Source organism: Schistocerca cancellata, chromosome 6 (genome assembly GCF_023864275.1).
Source record: "Schistocerca cancellata isolate TAMUIC-IGC-003103 chromosome 6, iqSchCanc2.1, whole genome shotgun sequence".
Classification (NCBI taxonomy): domain Eukaryota; kingdom Metazoa; phylum Arthropoda; class Insecta; order Orthoptera; family Acrididae; genus Schistocerca; species Schistocerca cancellata.
In genome coordinates, this window is record NC_064631.1 from 105,438,153 (window position 1) to 105,457,500 (window position 19,348).

Sequence of the window (19,348 nt, forward strand, 5' to 3'; positions counted from 1 at the left end):
GTATTTGCCATGCAAATTTACGTTACATTGCGGCGTATTTTGAAAGTTCTTATTTTTACAAAGCGCACACCTTTTTGTGACCTATTTAACACATTATAACGTGGAAACTAATTACCGTACGAGTACCAAACTTGATACTAGTAATGTCCAGCATATGTGGTGCACGATTTCCATGCGTCACGGTGCCACCGCCCAGTTCCAACTATGGCCACCAGGTGCCACGATCAGTCATCGTGATTAACAGTCTCAAACACCCGACCAGTCGCAGTGCACTTGTCGACGTGTCAACATGAGCTTGGACAGAAGGTGGTGGGCATTATTGCTGAAGCTCTGTTATCAAAACAACAGTAATGCTGCAGCTGCACATCGAGAAAATCGCCGGCTGAAGGAATTACTGAAGGATCCTTTTTATCTACGTGCTGTGCGGAGCATGATGAAGAAGTTCGAATGAACTGGAGAACTGGGCGTCGCTCTGGGAAGAGGCCGACGTTCGGTTGGACCACAGGTGGTTGATGACATCGCTGTTGCTATTGCAGACAGCGCTGTGATCGTCATAGGCAGTGCGCGTGCTGTGCCACGACTGTTGGACATCCCGTGGCCCTCTGTACGGGAAGTCCTTCGAACCATTCTCAAATGGTATCTGTACAAGATCCGTATTAGAGTCCTGCATGACCGAGTAAGCGAGCACAAAATACGAGATGGGGCGAGCACACCCTAACTGGATAGGCTGCCCGCACTAGTTCTTGTGACCGAGCATAGAAGCCGTGACCGAATACGTAGCACGCAACTTCAAACACATTACACGTGTCATTATCCGTGTGAGACTGCAGCCAGTACGGGCTTCTCATTTGTGGTCTCTCTCTCTCTCTCTCTCTGCAATCATGCAGTGCGAGGAAACCAGTGCAGTAAGACGTAAGATTGAAATCAATGTTTACACGTTGAAGAGACGGGAAGGTCTAAAAAGCCAAGTACGGAGCATATTTTTGGTGGTTGTAGACGAAAACAGTGCGTCTACTGGGTACGTATCGTGCATAAACTGCTCCACATTATTGTGTTTTCAATCGCGAACCACTCTTTTAAAGAAACACAGTTGCAAGAAACCTCACAATGACACAGCTCCTTCAGGAATACCGGCAGTAATAAAAAATAGTATTACAGCAAAGTGTGTTGCAATGAGTGCTAAAGATATGAGACCTTTTAATGCTGTTTGCGGTGAAGGTTTCAGAGTACTAGGGCAAGAATTAATACATCTAGGTGCGCATTATGGAAAAGTTAACGTGGCAGATGTGATGCCACATCCCTCTACTATAAGCAGACATGTCAAAGAACAAGCTGATGCAATACGAAACAGTATAACGCCTTCTGGTATTGCGGAAGTTATTAATAAAACATGTGCTGCGACAGTTGATATGTGGACTGATTCGCATAATCAGGTGCACTATTTGACGCTTACATTTCATTACATTAACACAGATTGGTCTCTTGTGATCAATGTTTTCTTTACAACAAAATTCCTGGACGTTAGGAAGACGGGAGTAAATATTATAAAAGAAAGTGCTCTATGAATTTAGCTGTGTAACGTACCCGTTCCTGGAAACGTTACTTTTGTATTAAAAGAGAGAGAGAGAGAGAGAGAGAGGCGTTGGATTTGTACAGTACAGTACAGAGCAGCGAGCCGTGGTGAGACGTCAGCGGTGACCGGTCATGCTCGGTTATCCGCTTGTCCGGAATCCGGACATCAGATATGGGGCGAGTACGTGACCGAGCCGAGTCGTGTGGGGCCGGACACGAGCTGCTCGGTCCCCACGTCACCAGGCGAGCCGTGACCGGTCAAACATGGAGCGTTGCAGCACTCTAATCCGTATCGTACAGCAGCTTGCACCACAGCACTCACAACGACGTGTTGACTTCTCTCTCCACTTTCTCGCGAGGATTGCGGTTGACGAGGGCTGGCCGTGGACCATCCTATGCACAGACGAAGCTAATTTTTCTCTGGCGGGTGAGGTTTAATTTTAATGTCGTGTGACTAGGGCCTCCCGTCGGATAGACCGCTCGGCGGGTGCAGGTGTTTCGATTTGACGCCACTTCAGCGACTTGCGCGTCGATGGTGATGAAATGATGATAGTTAGGACAACACAACACCCAGTCCCGGAGCGGAGAAAATCTCCGACCCAATCCGGAATCGAATCCTGGCCCTTAGGATTGACATTCTGTCACGCTGACCACTCAGCTACCGGGGGCGGACACGGGTGAGGTGAACACACAGAACTGCCGAGTGTGGGAATCTTCAGCTCCAGTCACTGTGCATGAAGTTCCTCTGTATAGTGAACGTGTCACCCTATGGTGTGGCTTCACGGCTACATTCATCATTGGCCCATTCAGTTTTGGACAGGATAGCGCTCAATGACCAAAGACGTGCCGTGTGACTGGCCAGCGTTACTGCGATATGCTTCGCCAGCCCCTCATACCCGCCCTACAGGCATTGAACTCAACAGTTTTCATGCAGTTCACCTGCTTCTCCGAAATACATCTGGAAACGATCGAATTATCTTCTGGACACTGATGTGTGCCATATTGAGCCCCTTTTGTAGCAGTAATGGTACCGGTGTGTAATGGTATGATGTACCGTAGCAGCACATTAAAACTGTTTCAACTGAATTTATTCTGCATCATTTGTCTTCCCCATGTCCCTGACATTAATGCTAACAAGTTTGGTCCTCATACGGTAATTAGTTTCTGTGTTGTAATGTGTTAAACAGGTAAAGTTTAATTCTAACCACTCGTTATGTTGACCTCGTCGTGATACAGCAAGGTCATTATGGACCCTCTGGGCATATATGGGATAAATTTCTTTCTGTCTCTGGGAATTCTTAACGGATAAAGAGTACTCTGAGGACACGTATTACACAAAGACGTTGGCGAGGAAATACTGTCGTGTATACACGAATCGCTTACAAGAAGATCAACTAAATGCATGGAATTTGATGTTACCACAGCGAACGTATGCTGGAGTAATTCCTTTACCGACAACTATTGCAGGTCCAGTAAACAGTGACTATTTATTAAAATAAATAGAAGAAAATAAGAAAGTGCCAGTAAAAAGGAATTTATTTTTTTTCTGGTATAAACTGAGTATACAGTCAAAAACAGGGATTCTTATTTTTAAAAAAAACGGGAGACGACCTTTATTATATAAATGGATAAAGCCATCTGTAGGCCTCTATTTTCTTGTGTGGATTGTAGTTAGGTGCCTCAACTTAAATGTTTCACATCGAGTGGACACCATTTCCAACGCAGGTTTTCCTAAGGCGGCAAGGTCTGAAATTGGAATCATAAGCCTCATGAAACTAAATGAGCAACGAAACTGGCTCGCTAGCTACCGACGTAACTCACACCAGATGGCTTGCAGGACTGCGGGTAGCAAGAGACATTTATTTTATGTATTCTGAAAATATTCAAGAAATGAAATACTCATTTACCTGATGTCTCATTCAATGAAGAACTTCATCAACTGAGAGGACAGTTAGACTTTTCTTGAAAATTGGTAACTGTTCCTCTAAACGTTGGTTATCGCTGAATTTGGTACAGTTATCTACGTTCAATTGTTTACTAGACTTCCCCTTGGTTGTAATGCATGAAGGAGAAGTTTGCAAATTATAAACAGATTAATAATAAATCATTGATAACATATCATTGGAAAATAACATATCATTTTCGCCGGCCGGAGTGGCCGAGCGGTTCTAGGCGCTACAGTCTGCAACCGCGCGACCGCTACGGTCGCAGGTTCGAATCCTGCCTCGAGCATGGATGTGTGTGATGTCCTTAGGTTAGTTAGTTTTAAGTAGTTCTAAGTTCTAGGGGACTGATGACGGCAGCAGTTGAGTCCCATAGTGCTCAGAGCCATTTGAGCCATATCATTTTCAACGGGCTAACCTCTTACGTCAAGCGTAACAGTACACTTAGATACTTATTTCATTGTACACAAATAGCATGCATATAAAATATAACGATAATATATGAGCCCGAATGACATATTCAACGGTACGAGATCCAATTAACTTGTAAAGGTCTCGTATAAACCGAATTTGCACGCAAGACATAAAGAGTATTTTCTATTTTGTAGATGCAAATTTACGCTACACCTTATAGACAGATTTCGTAAACAGCAACCTTTCTTAAATTTATTGTTTACGTATGTTGCAGGTATTTGCGGGTGCTGGTGTTGTAGCGGCTCGGATGTCAGATGATAAGCAGTACGTCCTCCTTGCCTATGATGCTGAGAGGGTAAGACTTTTTTCGAAAATAATCTTTCGAGCTTACTTTCACCTCTTTTTATAGTTATTGATCTTTATTATGATGTGATGCTGTCCTCCGCTCTCCTTTTCCTGTTTTTATGTCTGCGTCTCTCCTTACTTGCATCAATACATATGTCGTGATGGTAAAAAAGGAACGTTTTGTTAAATAACACATATCAAACACACAATCTATCTTTTGCGAAGGGAAGTAAAATAATATTACACCGCATTGTGATACTAAGTAACGCAAATTTTCTGTGTTACGATAGGACAGTTCGGTGGGGCTGAATATGTTTGAATATTAATCACTCGACACTAAAGCGGTTTACCCAGGTCAGGTAAGGTCCAGTGGAAACTAAGCCAAATAAAGCAATTTTCCTCTCTTTTAATAACGGAGAAGATAGCAGATTTTTTGATTCATTCTTATCAGTGAACATCATACCATTTTTTTCATGGTAGAGCTACTTTAAATGAATGTTGGATGTATACTACCCTGCAAAAAGTGAAACAGACAAAAGACATGGTCGGATATCAATGTTAACATATTGCAGATTCACAGTACTAAGTGGCTATGTAAATGATTGGAGGGAAGTGGAATGGCCACCAAAGTGCTTCAGTGTCGTTGTTATCAGGCCTGGCAGGACATATAAGAGTGTGCATAGTGTCAGATGTTGTGTGATCACTGTGAATAACACTGATATGCTATGTACTCATGTGAGGTAGTGTTATCAGCACCTGTCAAAGTTTGAAAGGGGTCTAAGTGTGGGTCTCCATTTGGCCAGCTGGCAGGATTGTCCAGTATCCAGATTTGTGGGGTATTCGAATGTGACAGTGGCCAGATGTTGAACTGTGTGGGGACATGAGGACACGCGTGCTCGTCATCATGGTTCCGGTTGACCACTTCTGAGTATATTGTGTACCCAAGCACCTTGTAACCCTATCTATTTGCGCCTGGCATTCGAGAGCAGATAATGGACTCCCTGCAAGATTCTGTATCATCCCACACCATTGGTCGGAGACCAACAGCAGGCTGAGCAGGCAACTACGGTTACAAGTGTAGGCTGCCGTTAACGCCCCAGCGCAAACGACTGAGTTCAGAGTGGCGCCATGACTGGGAAGCACGGATTGTTGATGAATGGTGTCGCATTGTGTTCAGCAATGAATCGCGGCTCCGTACTACGCCGGATGACCATCTTTGGTGACGATGGCGGCTACCCGGGCAGAGGTCACATTTTCGCAAAGTTTTGGAGGGTGCGTGCGTCACTTGTGTCGTTTCGATGTGGAGCACCATAGGGTATGACTTCAGGTCACGGCTGGCAGCGATTGAGGGACCTCTGGCGGCACAACATCACGGGCATTCTGCGTCCTTAGCTCTTATGCAGCAATATCGAGGTTCCGTTTTTCAACAAGACAATGCTCGATCACATACGAAACCTTTCCCTACGAACTGTGTGCATGATCTGCGATGATGATGGAAGCAGAAGAAATGAATTAAAATTTGTGCTGCGGCCGGGACTTGAAGCCGGATCTTTTTCCTTACTAGGCAGAAATATTAACCATTACATCACCGCAGCACTATGGTCAATGTTGCTGCAAGAACTACCAAAATCGAGTGCCCTCCCCAGCACAAACCGTGGTCCATATCTTCAGCTTACTTTCCCCCTACATTGTCACTATTTTCAGGGCTCTCCGGCATTGGAATAGCACTCCAGCGTTGGAGAGGGCAATCGACTTGAGTACGTCATGCAGTGATATTGATTGGGGTGTTGCGGCGGTGTAGCGGATAGCTTTTGTTCCTAGTAAGCAAGAAGTCCCGGGTTCGAGCCCCGGCCGCGGCACAAACTTTGATTAATTTCTTCTACTCTCAGCATTATCGGAGATAAAGATGAGACTTAAATGTCTTAGGGAAAACTTTAATTATAAGATCTATAACGTCTGCATGATGTTGAGGATTTCCATAGCCAACAAGATCCCCAGATCTATCCCCGATGGACATCAACTCCGTCCGAGCATCAGTATCCAGGATGTCAAGGACAAGTTAGAGCAGTTGCCTCAGGAGAGCAACAACGGCTTTGTGAGACAATCCTCAACCTAATCATGTACGCGTGCAGATCAGAGGTTGTGCTATGTCATAGTGATAAGTGGGCTCATACGGCGAAGTTCTTTGTAAATTTAACTCTGTACTATAATCACTGAAAACGCCTCACGTACCCTTTCAAACTGCGAAGTTTCATTTCGTTTCTTTGTCACCTTCCGGGTGCTTTGCTCTTTTTGTCAAATAGTGTATTATTTCTTCTAATTTCTGGTTCATTTCGCTAGGACCGTATGCAACTCCAACATTGTAGCTATGTTATGCTTTTAATTATTCATCGCATGACTTCTCCTCACTCAATCTGGAGGGTCGCTCTTGGATTGTGGAACGTGTTCGACCAGCATTATCTCGAGCATCATGTGGACAGCTTGCCAAGGAGGATCCAAACGTGTCACGATGTGTGGTGTGAACCAATACGACACTGAACGTTTGCCAACGAAAATTTATGATTTCGTAGATGAGCAAAAATATCCACTCTCCAAAAGATCATTTGTATTTTGTTTCTTTTTGCTTTATTTTGCAGCAGTGAAATTTTTTGTGTCTAATAAATCATATTCTGTAATTCTCTTCATTTTCATATTCGAGTATGCAGCTGGTGTAAAACTTTTTTCGAGCAGTAAATAGGTATAAACAGGACGAAACGACAAAACTAGCAACAGTGAATGCTATTTTGGATGCAACTACAAAGGTGCTCAACACCACAAGATTATTCAAACAGGCTATGGAATATGCAGTCAGGTGTAATCTGTGACAACATCTGGTGTTTCGACAGATGAATACCCCGTCATTTTCACGATACAAATGCAACGAGAGAGCAAGGCGCAAAAAAAAAAATTCTAGCTTTGGTATGCGCCGCTACGCCGACCAAGAACCACAATCGGGATACGAAGAAAGACAAAACACACAAACACGCACATTACATAAACAACGAGCACTACCACAGACGCCAGTGACCAGCGTTAGTAGTTATCATCATTATTTTCTTGAGCCTTTGTCTCGGATCAGGTTAGGGTCAGTGCGGTTAGTAACGGGTTTGTCATGGTTAGTTTAAAGGGTGGGCGGATGCTCTCCCTGACGCCACGCCGCTACATTCCAGGACGGAATATGTGGGCTCCAATTATTTGCGTGCAATGTTACTCGTGTGAAAATTTTTGAGAATCGTGGAACTGAGGCAGAACATGAGTACCAGCGCGGTGTTCACCTAGTGGGATTTGAGAATCCGCTTAAAACCTCATCCAGGTTGGCCAGCACACACACCGTCGTCGGTAATCCGTCGGGCGGATTCGATACGGGGGCGGCGCACTTCTCCGTCCCGGAAGTGGTGCTTTAACATCCACATCTATCCGGATGGGTTAATGTCAATAGTTATCGGTAACGAATATTAATTAAAACTGGGTGACAACTGGCATTAACTCTGCCCTTTCGTTGTATCGCCAACGAACAGGGCAGGATTCAAAGCAGAATCCATGCAAAAATCTCCATCTCTGTTTAAAAGATCATTTATTAATCTTAACCGAGTCCTTAATAACACTATCTCAATGGCTGGAAGTGCACATCACAATCTCTATTTGTTATATTGCATAAGATGACCGGTACCAAGCCAATGTTCTGAAATACACTCCTGGAAATTGAAATAAGAACACCGTGAATTCATTGTCCCAGGAAGGGGAAACTTTATTGACACATTCCTGGGGTCAGATACATCACATGATCACACTGACAGAACCACAGGCACATAGACACAGGCAACAGAGCATGCACAATGTCGGCACTAGTACAGTGTATATCCACCTTTCGCAGCAATGCAGGCTGCTATTCTCCCATGGAGACGATCGTAGAGATACTGGATGTAGTCCTGTGGAACGGCTTGCCATGCCATTTCCACCTGGCGCCTCAGTTGGACCAGCGTTCGTGCTGGACGTGCAGACCGCGTGAGACGACGCTTCATCCAGTCCCAAACATGCTCAATGGGGGACAGATCCGGAGATCTTGCTGGCCAGGGTAGTTGACTTACAGCTTCTAGAGCACGTTGGGTGGCACGGGATACATGCGGACGTGCATTGTCCTGTTGGAACAGCAAGTTCCCTTGCCGGTCTAGGAATGGTAGAACGATGGGTTCGATGACGGTTTGGATGTACCGTGCACTATTCAGTGTCCCCTCGACGATCACCAGTGGTGTACGGCCAGTGTAGGAGATCGCTCCCCACACCATGGTGCCGGGTGTTGGCCCTGTGTGCCTCGGTCGTATGCAGTCCTGATTGTGGCGCTCACCTGCACGGCGCCAAACACGCATACGACCATCATTGGCACCAAGGCAGAAGCGACTCTCATCGCTGAAGACGACACGTCTCCATTCGTCCCTCCATTCACGCCTGTCGCGACACCACTGGAGGCGGGCTGCACGATGTTGGGGCGTGAGCGGAAGACGGCCTAACGGTGTGCGGGACCGTAGCCCAGCTTCATGAAGACGGTTGCGAATGGTCCTCGCCGATACCCCAGGAGCAACAGTGTCCCTAATTTGCTGGGAAGTGGCGGTGCGGTCCCCTACGGCACTGCGTAGGATCCTACGGTCTTGGCGTGCATCCGTGCGTCGCTGCGGTCCGGTCCCAGGTCGACGGGCACGTGCACCTTCCGCCGACCACTGGCGACAACATCGATGTACTGTGGAGACCTCACGCCCCACGTGTTGAGCAATTCGGCGGTACGTCCACCCGGCCTCCCGCATGCCCACTATACGCCCTCGCTCAAAGTCCGTCAACTGCACATTCGGTTCACGTCCACGCTGTCGCGGCATGCTACCAGTGTTAAAGACTGCGATGGAGCTCCGTATGCCACGGCAAACTGGCTGACACTGACGGCGGCGGTGCACAAATGCTGCGCAGCTAGCGCCATTCGACGGCCAACACCGTGGTTCCTGGTGTGTCCGCTGTGCCGTGCGTGTGATCATTGCTTGTTCAGCCCTCTCGCAGTGTCCGGAGCAAGTATGGTGGGTCTGACACACCGGTGTCAATGTGTTCTTTTTTCCATTTCCAGGAGTGTAGAAGATTTTCTCGGCTGTTACTAGTGGGCTCACCAGAGTAGCAAGGTGTTTTGCTACAATATATGATGAACCACCAATGTTATTGTGGTGTGCGTACTGTAAGACCTACGGTACACACACCATCAGATTATTTGACTTGTCGCTCTAACGAAGTAGGCGAGTGTCAGCAATATGTCTCGTGGTCTTGTCGTGGCGTGTTTATCTTCTACCGTTAGGTCCGACGACGGAAATGCCACTGGCACGCTTAGAGTAGCAGATTGACGGTGACCAACTTTAAACAGAACTTGATTAATTTTCACACACATTTATTAAAATAATAAAAATCATAAACCTTACTTAACTTGGTTCTGGATGCTATTTACAATTGACAATCTCAAGTTCCTTTGGTCGTGGTATGTTAATCGTATTCTCACATATCTCTGATACTTGACAAAGTGTCTATTCATTTACCTTCATGGTTATGTACAGGAATATGGTAATCTTATTAAGCGCAGACTGAAACTTGACTACAGACTAATGCAGAGTGATGCAGACTGACTAATTGGAGGTCGGTACACTCGTTCTAATACCTCGCGCGTTCAGGTATCACTGTGCGAGTGTGATCCGCGAGGAGAAAAGGTTCTACGTTAGCAGCAATCTCATTGGCTGCGTTACATATTAATACGCGGATCGGCGGAAGCAGAATTTGGTCCGTCTTTATGGCAGCGCCATCTCGTAGTGAGGAGACGGACGAGCGCTGCGCCTGCGCTGTTGTGCTTAGCGGGGCGCGCTCTAGTGGGAAAGTTGTGTACGCGCTGACTACGCGGAACTATGTACACAACAGTTTTTAACAATTACTGGCCTAAAGGAATCCCTTCCTTGTGGATCTAGGGGGGCGGGGAAGGGAAACACAGTAAGAGTTAAGATTCTTGAGAGTCTCATTTGACAACGATTTGTTTTTTCCCCACAATCCTTTCTGTCGCGTCATCACTGAATCTACGATACAGTGGATCACGTTGTAAACACTGCATCTTTAGAACATAACCTTGATTGTCCAACATAACTGTAACATTTCCCCTGTCTGTGGGTAAGATAACAATATCAAGGATCGTACTGACTGAGCGCAAAGCAGCCCTCTTAGCTGCTGTAAGATTATTCTTGGGCGAACGTGTTCAAGTCAACACACGACATGCTTCTTTCCTAACCTTCTCAACAGCACTAGGAGACAAAAAACAGTCTCTTTTATGGAATTTATAAAATCAACAACTGGTAAATCTTTGGAGGTTTATGCAAAGTTTAAACCTTTTTCCAGCATAGGTAAAGCTGCGTTCTCCAGACCTTTCTCCGCGAGGCTTATCACAGAAAGTCGAGATGTAATATTCCACCTCGAACTACGGAAACGTTCAAACTTAGCCGAATGCCGGGCAGTCACACAACGGAATTCCCCGCCACACTGCTGTCAAGAAGCACCGTCCAGCCAATCCCAAGAAACCGCTGAATTTTTCTAAGCAGTTATCGAATGAAACTGAAATAATTCTTTGGAAACAAAAACAAACTGCCGGCGAGTATAACGGATGCTTATGAGAACAAATGTTGAAACGTGTGTGAAATCTTATGGGACTTAACTGCTAAGGTCATCAGGTCCTAAGCTTACACTCTACTTAACCTAAATTATCCTAAAGACAAACACGCACACCCATGCCCGAGGGAGGACTCGAACCTCCGCCGGGACCAGCCGCTTGAAGAGATTAATAAATTCAGCTTGGGAATCTTGCCCTCTCTCTGACGAAACAGCAGATTGATAGAGTTAACTCTACTTACTCACCCGTTGCTGGTTAATATTCACTATCGATAACATCTTACGTTCATCATTTTTTGTTGCGTGGTGGCACTAGTTGTTTACGGTGTATACTGTGTGTGTGTGTTTTACAGCGAGAGAGAGAGAGAGAGAGTAAGTGTGTGTGTGTGTGTGTGTGTGTGTGTGTGTGTGTGTGTGTGTGTGTGTGTTGTCTTTCTTGATATGACGTATTATCGTTCTTGACCGGTGTAGGTTTTGAATCTCTTTGCATACTGCTCTCTCGTTGCATTTGAATCTTAAAAATGACAAAGGTAATCACATTAAGATCCTAGACCCGATGAAGGAAAACTCCCGATCTACACCTCCTCGTGGTAAAGAGGAGGCAACGTCACTTTTTATGACGGATAGCGTAGAAAGGAACCGAAAGATAACCAGGATAATTTATCACCCCAGCGTTTGTCGGACAGGGCACCCCCATATCTTGGAAATGTGAAACCGTTTCCGAAGGCGAAAGAGCCAATCGACCGTCAACAGCATAGGGGGGTCAAAGGCAAACGAAAACCAGTCTCCCAGGCGGATCTCCATTTGCGGCTCCAAGAGATACAGACGAGCCGAAAAATCACGATTTTAAAACAGCGACTTGGAAAATGTAAATACTAATACAGTGCAGCAGACTATAAAACCTAAAAAATGAAATGGAGCGAATGGAAATCGGTGGTCCTTGTCGTATCAGCGATAAGGCGATCCCAAAAGAGTTCTGCCCTGGAAAGCACATAGTCATTCACACAGCAATTAGTCAAGGCAGACTGTACTTGTCAGACTTGGAACGCAGTAATACTGGTGTAGCTGCCTACGTCCAAAGAAGAGGCCGGGCTAGTTGATGAACTATACGAAGAAATAATTAATCTGATAATATACCTTACGGAAAATGAAAACCTGATTGTCATGGAGGGGTGGTATGATGAGGGACTGTGGGCAACTATGGGCTTGGAAGAAGAAATGAAAGAAAAGTCTGACTAATCGAATTAGTGCTCGAGGCACAAATTAGCTGTTGCAAACACATTTCCAGCAACACCAGCGGGCGACATCCATCTAGAACGTCCCAGTAAACTTGAGGAGGCAACAGATCGACCACAGTTTAGTGAAATCACGTTTTAGTAACCAAGTTATAGTCTGCAGGATCTATCCATCTGCAGACATAGATAGTCCCCACAATCTGATCCTAATGAAAAGTTCACTCCGATGGAAATATCTGAAGAAAAACACGGTAAAATAGAAATGGGAAACAGAATCACTTAAAACTGCGCGACTGGGAAGGCATTATGCGAAGGAAACAGACATTCTAGTTAAAATTTCGAAAGCAGCTAAGTAAAAGAAGAATGGAAGCAAATTACATCTGGAATATACAAATCAGTAGCAAAGATATTTTAGAAAACTAAAACCAAAAAGAAAGGATGGATTATAGCAGATGTTATTTAGCTTTTCGAAAACAGAAAACAAAGGAAAAACAGTTGACGAACAAAGAAAAGCTGAAAACAAAAGGTCCAGAAACTTACTCAACAGAGAATCCAGAGAAACAAAAAGAAAATAGCTGAATTCGAAGAACTGTTATAGTCTACGGAACAACAAATAAACTTTTAAAAAAGCTAAGAAGAACAATCTCCGGTATAGTGGAAGACAAGCAGGAAAAATGCTATTTGGTGAAGACGTGGCGAAAAGATGGAAAGAATTAATTGAGAAACGGTAAACGTATGATGGAGCACCTTTATCGCGGCATGTAATAGGGAGAGATGCGGGAAGATGTGGAGAGAGAGTAGACGATGATCAAAGAGGAGACGAAATTCTGCAAGAAGAATTTCAGAACGCCCTTTAACACCTACAGAAAATGATGGTGTTAAAATTGCTCTTAACATATGAGGGTTACCAACCGACTTCAGAAATACACTACTGGCGATTAAAATTGCTACACCAAGAAGAAATGCAGATGATAAACGGGTATTCATTGGACAAATATATTATACTAGAACTGACATGTGATTACATTTTCACGCAATTTGGGTGCATAGATCCTGAGAAATCAGTACCGAGAACAACCACCTCTGGCCGTAATAACGGCCTTGATACGCCAGGGCATTGAGTCAAACAGAGCTCGGATGGCGTGTACAGGTTCAGCTGCCCATGCAGCTTCAACACGATACCACAGTTCATCAAGAGTAGTGACTGGCGTATTGTGACGAGCCAGTTGTTCGGCCACCATTGACCGGACGTTTTCAATTGGTGGGAGATCTGGAGAATGTGCTGGCCAGGGCAGCAGTCGAACATTTTCTGTGTCCAGAAGGGCCCGTACATGAGCTGCAACATGCGGTCGTGCATTATCCTGTTGAAATGTAGTGTTTCGCAGGGGTTGAATGAAGGGTGGAGCCACGGGTCGTAACACATCTGAAATGTAACATCCACTGTTCAAAGTGCCGTCAATGCCAACAAGAGGTGACCGAGACGTGTAACCAATCGCACCGCATACCATCACGCCGTGTGATACGCCAGTATGGCGATGACGAATACACGCTTCCAATGTGTGCCCACAGCGATGTCGCCAAACATGGATGCGACCATCATGATGCTGTAAACAGAACCTGGAGTCATCCGAAAAAAAACGACGTTTTGCCATTCGTTTTGAGTACACCATCGCAGGCGCTCCTGTCTACGACGCAGCGTCAAGGGTAACGAGTACGTTGGGATCCAGCACGGCGTTCCGTATTACCCTCCTGAACCCACCGTTTCCATATTCTGCTAACAGTCATTGGATCTTGATCTATGCGAGAAGCAATGTCGCGATATGATAAACCGCAATCGCGATAGGCTACAATCCGACCTTTATCAAAGTCGGAAACGTGATGTTACGCATTTCTCCTTCTTACACGAGTCATCACAACAACGTTTCTCCAGGCAACGCCGGCCAACTGCTGTCTGTGTATGAGAAATCGGTTGGAAACTTTCCTCATGTCGGCAAGTTGTAGGTGTCGCCACCGGCGCCCACCTTATGTGAATGCTCTGAAAAGCTAATCATTTGCATATCACAGCATCTTCTTCCTGTCGGTTAAATTTTGCGTCTGTAGCACGTCATCCTCGTGGTGTAGCAGTTTTAATGGCCACTAGTGTACGTAGTGGTTACCTTAACGACGAAGGCAGTAGTTACAAAATGTGAATGGTATTGAACCGTAAGCATAATATCACATACATCAAAAATTCTCATAATGATAATTCTGAGGAGAGTTGAAAAGGAGGTAGGAAATTTGCTGAGTGAAGATCGGTTTGGATTCAGGGGGTACAGGAACAAGAGAGGCGAATCTGGCACTGAGGCTTGTTATCGAAAAGCAATTATAGAAAAATATACCAGTTTAAGTCGTCTTTGTAGACTTGGAAAATTTATTTCTTAATGTTAGGGCAAGAAATGTTCAGAGTACTGAAGAAAGCAAGTCTAAATTACAAAGACATACGGGATACTCACTCTCTTTATGTACGAAGTGACTAGTAAGGGAAAAGAAGCAAAACTTAGAAAAGGTGTGAGACAAGGAATTTCTCTCTCTCCTTCTGTATTCAATGCTTACATCCACGAAGCTATAGACCACGTTCGCGAATCAACTGAGATGGGGATACAAAATAATGGACTCAAGGTAGACAGGCTGTGTTAACGAAAGAAAATCTAGAAGAGGTACTGAGCTCAATGGAAAGGATTTTATATGTAGTGGTGATGGTATGAGACTAAGCAAGAGGAAGACTAAAGCTGTAGTATATAGTACTGAAGAGAAATATGAACCTCTAAGAATGAGAATTGGAAGAGAGAAGTTAGAAGTGATAGAGCAATTTATGTATTTGTGGAGGAGGATCACAAGGGCTGGTCAAAGCTGGAAAGAAACTGTGAGCAGAAATAACAGCTCCAAACTGCCATTAGTTTTACGAAGAACTTATTCACCAGCAAGAAAAAAGTAAACAGACCGAACAAGTTTTGTTTAAAGTGTGACCTATACGGGTGTGACATTTGGACAACAGGGAAACAAGAAAGAAGACGGCAACACGTCAAGGAGATGTGGTGCTACAGATGGGTTAAGAAGATCAGTTGGAGAGATAAAGTTACCAATGAAGAGCTGCTGATAAGAGTACAGGAAACCACATCCAGGAGAGAAAATACAGACCCGTAGGACACATTTTAAGACACCATAACATCACTGGAACAATTGCAGGAGTTATTCAGGGAAGTAATTGTCAGAGACGACCAAGGACGTCATACATGAAGCAGATTATGAATGATATAGGGAGCGTCAGGTAGGCGGGAATGAAGAGGAAAGCAGACAGAAGAGTGAAATGGTAAACACCAAAGAAGACGAACCTAACTGACAGTCAGTAACACATGTAACTGCCAAATGTTATAATTTTTATTACTGTTAAAAGTACTTGGCATTCTCCTCTAATAGTAACTTCCATGTTATAATCAAGGAAAGTAACTCCAGTTACTTAGTTAATTATTATAAATAAAATATTAGTAAAATTATTAATTGCGTTATAACTCTCTCTTCCCACTAAAATGAAGTGTTTAAAGACGAGAAATCCGCCTACTTATCACTGATTCGCATCATAGAGCAGGAATATTTATGTGGTAAGCATTGAGGTGTGCAGCACCGAACTTTCGTCAACAACGAACGTCGACTCAAAATGTCATATGGCTATGGAACGTCGTAAGGTTTGTCTGTAAGTGCTTTGCACATTTTGAATGTCATTTTTCCGCTATTACAGAAGGATCTAAACAAAAATCACAGTGAATGAAACGCTTTTCATAGGTTCATTAATAATTTGCAATCAATATTTGGAACGAACTTGACTTAAAGCTTGTTTGCGACAAGTGTCACTGTCCAGGTGTCGCAGATTATTTTGATAAAGGAACAGAAGGGATGATCACCGCTATGATTCTGGTTTTGTAATGCACATAATCGTATTTCCGAGCCTCCGCATTAATAAATTTTCCTGTACAGGTTTTGTGAAATGGCTTCCTAATACGATGCTTTAGTGAAAATGTACCGAAAAGCCACCTATTCTGGAGCTATGACATGCAAAAAAATTTCGATTTATCGCACGTGGAAATATTTTTACGATCGAAATTTTTCTATTTTACTGTCATATGTTTAATATTCACTCATATTTCTAGAACTAAATTGTTGATCGTACATAAGCATTCTCCATTAGATACGCACAAGTAATACAGCTTCCAATTGAGATTGCTTTAAGATAAACAAAATTCTTCTGATTCGGGGATAAGGACAGAGACTATCGTATATAAATCTTGTGAACATTGCTGGAATTATGTATGTATTCAACGGAGTGACTGGCAGCACACTATCGCAATTATCTAGTACTTGTGTCAAAAATATATGGCAATACAGTCAGATAAATTATCCTTACGAGTTTATGCCTTCATTACACTATGTCTCTATTAATAACACATGTAACACTTCGTACTAGTATGGTAATTATCACAACATATTCATAGTACTTGCCAATAGAAAGTAACTTTTTCACGTTCAATGAAATTCAATTTGTAACTGTAGCATCAACAACTCAGCACCATTGCTACCACTCAGCACCGTTGCTACCACTTAGCACCATTGCTACTACTGGTAAACAAATGTGTGGAAATGGTGGAAATACGTGAAATTTGGAAGTTTATGCCTCACAACAAACTGTAAACAAAAGTGTCGTATCAGCGTCACATGACTATTTCGGCTTAATCACAGTAAACGACTCTTGTTTAACACTTTCATGGAAACATTTTTCTGAGCTTGTTACAGCAGACAGTTGGCGGTTCGATGATTGCTATGAACGACTTGTGCCATACCATGAAAAAAATGTTGAGGCCATTTTTTTGAAAATTTGTGTGGGATGATGGCTTCCTAAGGACTATGAGATGATACTATCAATATTTTTAGGATTTTTTATTACAAAAATTGACACTGCAATCCAAATTAAAAACTATACATGAATGTTATATTATCTTTGATTCACAAAAAATAATGAATATTTAAGTACTGGATGTTAGGGAACAGAAACATGGATCTACACACAAAGTGACATTGCAATTGGAGCATATTATTATTGTTCTTTCTTCTTCTTGTACAGCACATACAACTACGCCTGTACTTCACAATTTTCTTCGACAGATGTTCACCCACATTTGAAAGTCTGAGTTCATCAGGAACACCAATGCTGTCTACTTCTTTTGAAAAGAATGCTTGTGGACGCCCATGATGTTTCCGTGATAATAATCCTGATAGTAATTCACTTGCTAACTGTAAACTGAACTGCCCTCCATTTCCTGTGACTGCGGCATCCATTATAAACGCATTCACAATGGCAGCATCAACTAGAAAATAAAAAATTCTGTGCCACCATTTTAGAGATCGCCGTCCAACTTCATACCCTCGTCGATTCTGACCGAAGAGATCCACACCACCCATTACACTGTTGTACAAACTTGCGACACTTGGGCACACATGGAACCATCTCTTCCTTTTCTGGAAACGAGTGTTTTATTCTTGGGAGATGTTGCTGTACACAGAACTGATACTGCTCTAGTGTCTTGCCACTTTATCGCAATGACTGAATCTTTGATTTGTGCCTTGAACTCGCTTCGCGAAAGTTTCACTTTTCTTCATTTCCGGAAGACCTTTTGTTTTGACTGTGACAGAACTTACAGAATACATCCCATTACGTAAATTTTTTTTCATTAGGGTGTACGAAGTGAAATAGTTGCCAAATGCAACAATGCATTTACTATTTTTCAAAGTTGAACACAATTCAAGTAAAGCCCTTTCAGCAAGAGGAATATTGGCATTATTGTCTTCCCCTTTTCCACAATAGATCTGGAACTTCAATAGATAGCCTATCTTAGCATCACCCAGGCAACAGACCTTGTATCCTCATTTTATAGGTTTCATGGCCATATATTGTTTTATGTTCGATCTTCCCTTAAAAGGTATCATAGCTTCATCAATTGTAATCTGCCTGAATGATTATATGCCTCTAGGAAATTACTATTTAAGATGTCCGTAGCCCCACTGTATATAATATATCATATCCGGGAGAACCCTTCCACACTGCCTAGGAATTATCGTTGAAATGAAGGTTTTCTAAAATTTTTTTGAACTTTTTTAGAGTCATCACTTTCGACACTGACTCAACATGCAAAAGAGGATGTGAACTCCAGTAATTTGATAAACTTGGCAGTTTTCGGATGTTCATAATGATGAGCAACCCAATAAATCCTTTGATTTCAAAGTCTGTTGTGTCTACCCTGTTCTACGTTGTTGCAGTTGTTTCAGAGCTCATTTGAAAATTTTGTTGCTCTTGGGATGCACACAAGTCGTTTGTTCAACAATATTCTGAACGATACTTTAACTGGAGATATTAAGAAAATACTCATATCGACTACTCATTTTAGAGAATGCTTTCTTTGGCAATGCTAAGTTTTCTCTAACAGTATCTACATCTACATCTACATTTATACTCCGCAAGCCACCCAACGGTGTGTGGCGGAGGGCACTTTACGTGCCACTGTCATTACCTCCCTTTCCTGTTCCAGTCGCGTATGGTTCGCGGGAAGAACGACTGTCTGAAAGCCTCTGTGCGCGCTCTAATCTCTCTAATTTTACATTCGTGATCTCCTCGGGAGGTATAAGTAGGGGGAAGCAATATATTCGATACCTCATCCAGAAACGCACCCTCTCGAAACCTGGCGAGCAAGCTACACCGCGATGCAGAGCGCCTCTCTTGCAGAGTCTGCCACTTGAGTTTGTTAAACATCTCCGTAACGCTATCACGGTTACCAAATAACCCTGTGACGAAACGCGCCGCTCTTCTTTGGATCTTCTCTATCTCCTCCGTCAACCCGATCTGGTGCGGATCCCACACTGATGAGCAATACTCAAGTATAGGTCGAACGAGTGTTTTGTAAGCCACCTCCTTTGTTGATGGACTACATTTTCTAAGGACTCTCCCAATGAATCTCAACCTGGTACCCGCCTTACCAACAATTAATTTTATATGATCATTCCACTTCAAATCGTTCCGCACGCATACTCCCAGATATTTTACAG

The 19,348-nt window shown here is 43.5% G+C and overlaps 1 protein-coding gene across 3 annotated transcripts in view; it reads left to right on the forward strand.

The window, feature by feature from the left end:
• LOC126190795 (venom dipeptidyl peptidase 4-like) overlaps nucleotides 1–19,348 on the forward strand; it is a 366,367-nt gene that overhangs the window by 56,503 nt on the left and 290,516 nt on the right. For all 3 annotated transcript variants that reach the window (XM_049931343.1, XM_049931345.1, XM_049931344.1), the window contains exon 4: nucleotides 4,204–4,284. In XM_049931343.1, the coding sequence (XP_049787300.1) occupies nucleotides 4,204–4,284 (81 nt within the window). The remainder of the gene's footprint in view (nucleotides 1–4,203; nucleotides 4,285–19,348) is intronic.